Raw genomic sequence first — 10,000 nt, 5'->3', positions numbered from 1 at the left:
ACAAAATGACTTTGGTTAAAAATTTAATAAAAGCTTAATAGAACATCACTAAGGACTATAATTTTTATAGAATAAATGGTAATATAATATGCAACAGATGTACAAAAATTAATAAAATTGACCTACAAATAAGGCTAAATGTCTTTAAAAGCAATAAACTAGTAAAAATGATAAAGGAGATAAAATATAATAAATAGTAATAAATATGATTAAAATGGATTTTAAAATATATTTTTATTCTGTAAATAAAAAAACTGAAATATTTTATTTAGTAAAAAAATTACTTCGATTTTTTTTTTTTTGAGAACCAATTAAAGGCTGAAATGAAAATAAAATTAAACAAAAATAAAAATAATAAAACGGACAAAAATATTTAAACAGACTAAAATGAAAATGAAAGTATTGATCTTCATATAAAAGCTCATTCAAAATATAGTAAAATAAGGAATGTTGTCTTGGATGTTGAAATACTGATTCAATGCTAATAAGTAAAAACTCTGAAATTACAAAAGCTAGAATTTAAATAAAAATAAATGAAATGTAAACCAATTTAAAAAATCTGGAAAATATAGAAAAATGACAACTTGAACTAAACTAAATATAAATACAAACAAAACCTTGTACAAAATAATATTATTATAGCATATTCATAATCATAGCAAGAAGGTCGCTGGTTTGAGCCTCGGCTGGGTCAGTTGGCATTTCTGTGTGGAGTTTGCATGTTCTGCCAGTGTTGGTGTGGGCTTCCTCCGGGTGCTCAGGTTTCCTCCACAGTCCAAACACATGCGCCATAGGGGAACTGATGAACTAAATTGGACATAGTGTATGAGTGTGTGTGAATGTGAGAGTGTATGGGTGTTTCCCAGTACTGGGCTGTGGCTTGAAAGGCATTCACTACATAAAACATAATAAATAAAGTTGTACAAAAATTAATAAAATTGACTTACAAATAAAGCAAAATGTCTTTAAAAGCAATAAACTTGTAAAAATGATAAAGGAGATAAAATATAATAAATAGTAATAAATATGATTAAAATCTATTTTAAAATCTATTAAATAAAAATAAAAAATATTTATTAAAAATTGTATTTATTTCAGTAATTAAAAAACAGAAATATAGGAAAACTTTAAATAAAATGGGTTAAGTATCGTTTAGTATTCAAAATTACTTCAATTTACAGACGCAATAAAAGACTGAAATGAAAATAAAATTATACAAAAATAATAAAAAAACGAAAAATAATAAAAATGAAAAACATATTAAAACAAATCAAAATTAAAGTATTAAGCTTCATATAAAAGCTTATTCAAAATATATTAAAATAACATGTTGTCTTACAAAAAATTTAAGATACTGAAATTACAAAAACTAAAATTTAAATAAAAATAAATAAAATTTAAACCAATAAAAAAAAATCTGGAAAATATAGAAAAATGACAACAACTTGAAATAAACTGAACATAAATACAAACAAAACCTTGTACAAAATACTATTATTAAAGCATATTCATATTCAGCATATTCAGAAGGTCGCTGGTTCGAGTCCCGGCTGGCCCAGTGGGCATTTCTGTGTGGAGTTTGCATGTTCTCCCAATGTTGGCATGGGTTCCCTCTGGTTTCCCCAATAGTCCAAAAACATGCGCTATAGGGGAATTGACTAACTAAATTGGCGGTAGTGTATGATTGTGTGTAAATGTGAGAGTGTATGGGTGTTTCCCAGTACTGGGTTGTGGCTGGAAAGGCATTCACTACATAAAACATATGCTGGATAAGTTGGCGGTTCATTCTACTGTGGCAACCCCTGATAAATAAAGAGACTAAGGCCAAAGGAAATAAATGAATGCATAATTCTATTATAACGAAACCAAAATAAAGGCTGTTGATGCATCCAGAACTTCTCCTTTTGTGTTCAATCCAAGAAGCTAAATCACCTAGGTAAAAGAGAAGATAATGGAAAGACCCATTATAATAAGTTAAGCAGGGGGTCAAGCAGCAGATCAGCAGGTTTCCTAAGCCTTGTGTTTTTGCTTCCTTCTCATCCTGTAGACCACAATCAATATCAACACGTTCTCCAGACACAGACGCTCAATGTATGAGATTTAATCATGGTTTCACACCGTACAAGAAAATAATCTGCCTTACATAATGCACAGGACTCGTGAGAAACCCTACATGGAGAGAAACCAGCTCAGGCTCATTGGGAATACATGCCCAGGGTTACATTTTTGTGAATCTGCGAATAGGTGCCTTAGCATACGTTTGCCTGCAATTCGTCGATAAAGAGAATGTTATGGATGGGGCCTTATGATACCAGCAACTTCTATATCTTTTTGCATTAGTGACATTTAAAGGGACACATCATTGATGAATACAACTTTGTTCATGTAGCACTAAATAAATACCTGAAAAATGACTTGCGTTCTTTTGTGATCTGCAATCGAATGTATTCATGGTCGTACATGGTCAGTTTGCTTGGTAGCTTACCTCATACCGTGTCATACTTGGGATTCAGAGCAGACGAGGTTCGAGTATAGTGAAGGACGGTTAAAGAAACCATACAAAAATGAAAAAAGTGAAATCATGGTAAAAGTTTACCCACGCAATATGCTTTACTATTCTCGTTTGCTTTTGAAAACACTATCAGTTGGGTTTAGTGAGCGGTGTGTGTGACTCAAGGCAAGGTGATATATGCAGGACAAAGCCCGACTTGAAGAAATTATACGTATGAGAAAAGGTGTCTGAGATATTTTTGCTTCTTGTTCAAACTACCATTTTAAAATGAGCTGTAGCGACACAATTCATGATATTTTTGAGGGAGAAATGTAATTATTTTATGTTCAATCTACTTCAATTTGTTAGGTTTGCTTAATGCATTTGTGTTAGGACAACATGAATGAATTGTGCACTTTTACAGTGTACACAGCGCCCTCTTGTGGATTTACAAGAAGGATGTGCATATGTCACATATTAAAGAAAAGGAGGCGAGGTCAAATATTTGAGATTCCACACAATTCCACACAATTCCTTCATGTTGTCCCAACACAAATCTATTAAGTTTACTTAATAGTTTTTGTTTTTACAAACGTAAGTGGATTGAACATTAAACAATTAAGTTGTCCCCCAAAAAGCTTAATAATTGTTGCTTCAACTCTTTTTAGATAAGTAGTTTATCAGCAAAATATTTGTTTTTGAGTGTATGAGAAAACGTAGCCAAGTCACGTATTTGAGATTCGTAGAAATGTACACAGCGCCCTCTAGTGGATTTACAAGAAGGATGTGTAAATGGCACTTATGAGGAAGCATAGTCAAATAACGTATATGAGATAACAATTAAGTTGTACCCCGAAAAACTCATGAATTGTCTCATTTTAAGTAAGTTGTTGGAACTAGTTTGAACAAGCAGCGAAATATTTGTTTTTTAATGTGAGAAATCATAGCCCAGTCATGGATTTGAAATTCGCAGAAATGTACACAGCACCCTCGAGTGGATTATTTATGAGGGATATGTAAATAGCAAGTTTGAGAAAATGTAGTCTAGTAACATGTTTGAGATTCGCAGAAACGTACACAGAGCCTCTCTATTGGATTTATAAGAAGGATGGGTAAATGGCTTATATGAGGAAGCATAGTCAAATAACGTTTATGAGATAACAATGTCCCCCGTAACACTTAAGAAATATTTCGAATAAGTTGTTGGAACTAGTTTGAACAAGCAGCAAAATATTTTTTTTGAGTGTATGAAAAAAACGCAGCCCAGCCACGGATTTAGGATTCGCAGAAATGTACACAGCACCCCCTAGTGGATTTACGAAAAGGACGTCAATGGCATGTTTCAGAAAACATAATTTAGTAACTGATTTGAGATTCGCAGAAATGCACACAGCGCCCTCTAGTGGATTTACGAAAAGGACGTCAATGGCATGTTTCAGAAAACATAATTTAGTAACGAATTTGAGATTCCAGAAATGCACACAGCGCCCTCTAGTGGATTTACAAAACAGACGTCAATGGCATGTTTCAGAAAACATAATTTAGTAACGAATTTGAGATTCCAGAAATGTACACAGCGCCCTCTAGTGGATTTACAAAACGGACCTCAATGGCATGTTTCAGAAAACATAATTTAGTAACGAATTTGAGATTCCAGAAATGTACACAGCGCCCTCTAGTGGATTTATGAAAAGGATGTTAATGGCATGTTTCAGGAAACGTAATTTAGTAACGAATTTGAGATTCCAGAAATGTACACAGCGCCCTCTAGTGGATTTATGAAAAGGATGTTAATGGCATGTTTCAGGAAACGTAATTTAGTAACGAATTTGAGATTCCAGAAATGTACACAGCGCCCTCTAGTGGATTTATGAAAAGGATGTTAATGGCATGTTTCAGGAAACGTAATTTAGTAATGGATTTGAGATTCGCAGAAATGTACACAGCACCCTCTAGTGGATTTTCAAAACAGACGTCAATGGCATGTTTCAGGAAACGTAATTTAGTAACTGATTTGAGATTCCAGAAATGTACACAGCGCCCTCTAGTGGATTTACGAAAAGGACGTCAATGGCATGTTTCAGAAAACGTAATTTAGTAACTGATTTGAGATTTGCAAAATGTACAAAGCACCCTCTAGTGGATTTACAAGAAGGACGTGTAAATGTCACATGTGAGGAAACATAGTCCAATAACATATTTGAGATTTACAGAAATGTACACAGCGCCCTCTAGTGGATTTGTGAACACACGCTGCAGGTAAACATCGCTAAAGCAACGTATTTCACGGTTGGCAAACACATAGCCCTAGGTGCATATTCCCAATGAGCCTAAGTTGAGAGAAACGGCCGTGCATAAGTACAAAAAAAACAGTCAGTATATACAGACAAATCAGCGAGTTTCAGTCCACGCTGGTCATTTGTAGGAGCTGCGGGCCTCTCGCAGCGAGCGGTCGTAAGGCATGGAGGCGAAAAAGGAGTTTCTGAGCTGACAGTTGATGAAGAAGACGATGAGGAGGACCAGCAGGAACAGCAGCAGGCACATCACCACATACGTGGCCAGGTCCGGTTTATCAGTCTCGCCCTCTCGTAGGGCAGCCCCGCGGCCTGTAGGTTTCAGGAGCGCCGACACACTCACGGGCCCCTGCGAGACGTTCAGCGGCGCCTGCGTGTGTGTGTTGCTCATCAGGTCGAAGTCTCGTGCTGCCGCCGTGGAGTTTAACAGCATCTGCCTCAGCATGATGAATGTAGCGCACACCGGCACACTGAAACACACACACACACACACTGCTTATGCACAATCATACTAGCACACAGACAGAGCTTTTAGAAGTCTAGTGAAGTGTGCGTTTTTATTAATGTTTGATGTAATGTCATGTGAAAGAGAGGGCGGGACATAGAGTAGCTCCACCCCTTTTAAAAGAACAGCCAATAGTGTTTAGTTTTTATGACAGAGCTCTGCCAGTGAGTGGTTGAGCTCAAGAGCATCACATTAAATGCATATTAGAAGGGGGAGGAGCTTGTCAGATATTAGAGAGCCTTTGATTGGTCAGAAGATTTGATGAGAAACTGAAGTATGAGATGATCTGAAAAATCCATTCAGGAGGAAGTGACAAACTACAAGCTGTACATGTTTATATCAGCTTAACATCTTCTAAATGTGAATTTTGTCAGTTTTGGAGCACACTAAATTATAGATATCCTAAAAAAAACTAACAATACTGATACTAACATCTAAAACAATTCATTTTAATTTCATGGGAGCTTTAATATTGTATATAGATGAGACACCAGTCAAGCTTATAGTATTATAACACACTCTGAGGATACACTGTAAAAACTCCTGGGTTGTTTGTAACCCAAAGTTGGATTAAATGTGGACAACTAAGCGTCATTTAAATTTAATTTACCCGGTTGGGTTTGTCCATATATGACCCAAAGTTGAGTTATAACAACCCAAGATTTGAATTTTCACATATTTCAGGTTTTGAGGAACTGCACAAATCTGCTTGTTGTTTTCTTTAGAAGTGGGTTTTGTTTGTTGGTTCTTCATATACTGTGGTGCACTAAACAAAAATACTGGCTTATTTGAACTTTAAATTGTGGGTTAAAATAGACAAACACACCCTGCTGTGTTTAATTTTCAACCCCAAGTCAAAATATTAATTGTATTTTACAAAGCAGAATGGGGCAAGTTTAATGAAAATGTCTACAGTTCATTTAAAAGGATACATCATCTAAACGTTTTCATGGACTCACTCTTAAGTGGATTCAATCCTTCATTAGTTTCCTTTTTTCTGTTGAACACAAAAGAAGATATTTTGAAGAATGTTAAAATCTGGTAACCATTGACTTTTGTAGTAGAAAACTCATAATATGGCACCCAATGGTTACATGTTTCCAGTATTTTTCAAAATATCTATCTATCTATCTATCTATCTATCTATCTATCTATCTATCTATCTATCTATCTATCTATCTATCTATCTATCTATCTATCTATCTATCTATCTATCTATCTATCTATCTATCTATCATCTATCTATCTATCGTTCTATCGTTCTATCTATCAATCTATCGTTCTATCTATCTATCTATCTATCTATCTATCTATCTATCTATCTATCTATCTATCTATCTATCTATCTATCTATCGTTCTATCGTTCTATCTATCAATCTATCGTTCTATCATTCTATCTATCTATCTATCTATCTATCTATCTATCTATCTATCTATCTATCTATCTATCTATCTATCTATCTATCTATCTATCATCTATCTATCTATCATCTATCTATCTATCTATCTATCTATCTATCTATCTATCTATCTATCTATCTATCTATCTATCTATCTATCTATCTATCTATCTATCTATCTATCTATCATCTATCTATCTATCGTTCTATCGTTCTATCTATCAATCTATCGTTCTATCTATCTATCTATCTATCTATCTATCTATCTATCTATCTATCTATCTATCTATCATCTATCTATCTATCATCTATCTATCTATCTATCTATCTATCTATCTATCTATCTATCTATCTATCTATCTATCTATCTATCTATCTATCATCTATCTATCTATCTATCTATCTATCTATCTATCTATCTATCTATCTATCTATCTATCTATCTATCTATCTATCTATCTATCATCTATCTATCTATCGTTCTATCGTTCTATCTATCAATCTATCGTTCTATCATTCTATCTATCTATCTATCTATCTATCTATCTATCTATCTATCTATCTATCTATCATCTATCTATCTATCGTTCTATCGTTCTATCTATCAATCTATCGTTCTATCATTCTATCTATCCATCCATCTATCTATCTATCCAGGCCCTAACCAATTTGGTATCCTAGGCAAGATTTCAGGTGGCGCCCCGTCACATTGCAGTAAATTCCTCTGCTAGTGTATAGTCATAAGAATTGAAATAGCTTTTTGATCGACTACAAGCTGGGAAAACGTCAGATAAATATGCCAATGCATTTAAAGTTATTGCTGAATAGATCTAATATTTACACATTTGCTTGAGGAAACAAATATATATATATATATATATATATATATATATATATATATATATATATATATATATATATATATATATATATATATATATATAGTTATATTTATATATAAATATTAATAACTATTATATTTACAATTAAGTCCTTATTATACTTACTTTTAACTATACTAATTATACTTACAAGTTAATAGTATGAGACTATATTTAGCTAATCTGTGAATATACTGTTTCTGTAACCTTGTATAAGCTCTGCGTCATTGACTTTAATTATAAAACATCCTCAACCCCTTTAACTGCCTGCTCTACCAATTAGTTGACCATCTTTTGTCTGTTTTAAAAAATATATTTTACAACCACAAAATTGTTGGTTTGAAAATAAAATCAAAGAAAACATGTTAAATGAGAATCTGAAATATTTTATGGCATACTTCAAAAAATAAAGATGATTTAAGGTTCAGAAAGGTTTAATTTTGATTTTTCTTTTTAAATAAATTGGTCTGACACTTCAGTTTTGCAGATTCATAGTATATGTGTTAAGTCCAGTACTTTTACTGACATATTATCAGGAGTTAAGAAATCCAATCCATTTTTTTTTCTTGATGGGGCAATTAAAGGGTTAAGACAATTAACCATGATTAAACCTAAAAAACAACAACAACAAGTTACTACTTAAACCATAGCAATCTCTGATTTGCACAGTAATACACAGTAATTATGGTATTTGCAGTAAAACTGATTAATATATATATATATATATATATATATATATATATATATATATATATATATATATATATATATATATATATATAACTGAATAATATAACAAAAGCATTTAATGTCGTAAGGGTAATCCTAAACTGAGAAACACGCCTTTAACACCTAACAACTGCTCTCATCAACCCTCTTTATATGTAAATACAGATATTATTCTCGAGTTCTTCATTAAAAACACCACAATTCACTGAAATACTGTGGTATATTTACAGTTGAAGTCAGAATTATTAGCCCTCCTGAATTATCAGCCACACACATATCCAAACATAACAGCTTCAATAACTAATGTCTAACCACTGATTTATTTACTCTTTGCCTTGATGACAGCACATAATATTAGACTGGATATTCTTCAAGACACTGGTATTCAGCTTAAAGTGACATTAAAAGCATAACTAGGTTAGTTAGGGTAATTAGGCAAGTCATTGTATAACAGGGGTTTGTTCTGTAGACAATCCAAAACAAATATAGCTTAAGGGGGCTAATAATATTCACTTTAAAATGGGTTTAAAAACTGCTAAACAGTTAACAAATAAGACTATTTTCACAGAAGAAAAATATTATAGGAAATACTGGTCAAAAATCACAGGAGGGCGAATAATTTTGACTTCATCTGTATATCCGCGCTCACTGCGCGTTATTTAAGAGGTGTTTATGGCTCCACTTACGGTCTGTGCGCGTGGACAGCAGGGCGAGGAGGACGCGGCGCGATCGCATACCACAAACTCCCCAAAACCACCAGCACTCCTCAGACAGGGGCTCTGATAATCAAAACTACATCCACAGATAACTCGAGCTGTCTATCCATGTCCCACAATGTGCTTTCCCATAGATTCGCGCGCCACCAGAGAGACGGGACCTCTCCGGTCGCACCAAAAAAAGACTCGCGCAGTGAAGATCAGCGAGCGCGCATGACGGCTCGCAGTATCCTCACACACACAAAATCTCTCCTTTCCCACAGGTTTCCATGCTTTCTTTTAAAACCCGTCTAACCAGCATCCATTCGCATGTTTATATCCCGGGAAAGTGGATTTTCGCGCGCGCACCCGTCGTCCGTGACCTCCGGTGACGCGCTCGATCAATCCGATTCTTGTGGAGAGGAAAAGAACAAATAAAGGACACATAGAAACGAGTGCGCAATGGAGATGGAGACGCGCGAATGTCTCTCTCTCTTTCTTTCTCTCTCTCTCTCCTCAGACAGACTCTTCAATTTGAGGCAAAGTGCCTGGAAGAGTTTCAGGAGGGTGCGGAATGTCTCGGAGAGGTTTTAGTGGGGGAGAGAGAGAGAAACATGCAGCCTATCAGGTGAACCAGACATTTAAAGGGACCGGTTGAGCTGCTGATGTCATTCTGTTCTTAGGTGAAGACTCGGTGACTCTTTCTGGAAAAAATAGGATCAGATCTTTCATGCGACTGTTAGGTTAAACAGTGTTAAGTAGAACAGTGGCTCACTGTCACCTCACAGCAAGAAGGTCGCTGGTTTAAGTTTGCATGTTCTTCCCGTTTTGGTGTGGGTTTCCTCCGGGTGCTCCGCTTTCCCCCACAGTCCAAACACATATAGGCGATTTGGATGAACAAAATTGGGCATAGTGTGTGTGTGTGTGTGTGTGTGTGTGTGTGTGTGTGTGTGTGTGTGTGAATGAGTGTGAAAGGGTGTTTCCCAGTACTGGGTTAAGGCTGG

At 34.8% G+C, this 10,000-nt stretch overlaps 1 protein-coding gene and 1 long non-coding RNA gene across 5 annotated transcripts in view; one reads left to right on the top strand and one right to left on the bottom strand.

Moving 5' to 3' along the window:
* Positions 1–10,000, top strand: part of LOC141377665 (uncharacterized) — a 60,774-nt gene that overhangs the window by 7,526 nt on the left and 43,248 nt on the right. The window lies entirely within an intron of this gene.
* smim32 (small integral membrane protein 32) lies at positions 2,086–9,532 on the bottom strand. 4 transcript variants are annotated; one of them, XM_073922365.1, is made up of 4 exons: positions 8,988–9,532; positions 6,250–6,287; positions 4,466–5,255; positions 2,086–4,096 (listed from the first exon to the last, which is right to left on the bottom strand). In XM_073922365.1, the coding sequence occupies exon 3, from the start codon at positions 5,228–5,230 to the stop codon at positions 4,907–4,909; it is 324 nt and encodes a 107-aa protein (XP_073778466.1). In that variant the 5' UTR covers positions 5,231–5,255; positions 6,250–6,287; positions 8,988–9,532; the 3' UTR covers positions 2,086–4,096; positions 4,466–4,906. The 4 variants fall into 4 exon arrangements, with proteins under 4 accessions (XP_073778466.1, XP_073778467.1, XP_073778465.1 ...); XM_073922366.1 differs by having other exon boundaries at positions 2,086–4,107; positions 4,477–5,255; XM_073922364.1 differs by lacking the exon at positions 6,250–6,287.

Source organism: Danio rerio, chromosome 14 (assembly GCF_049306965.1).
Source record: "Danio rerio strain Tuebingen ecotype United States chromosome 14, GRCz12tu, whole genome shotgun sequence".
NCBI classification, from domain to species: Eukaryota; Metazoa; Chordata; class Actinopteri; order Cypriniformes; family Danionidae; genus Danio; species Danio rerio.
The sequence above is the reverse complement of the archived record's forward strand: the minus strand, read 5'-3'. Positions and strand labels throughout refer to the sequence as shown.

What these genes read in the sequence shown, in the direction of transcription:
- smim32 (XM_073922365.1), bottom strand. Translation starts at nt 5,230, where the DNA reads ATGCTGAGGCAGATGCTGTTAAACTCCACGGCGGCAGCACGAGACTTC.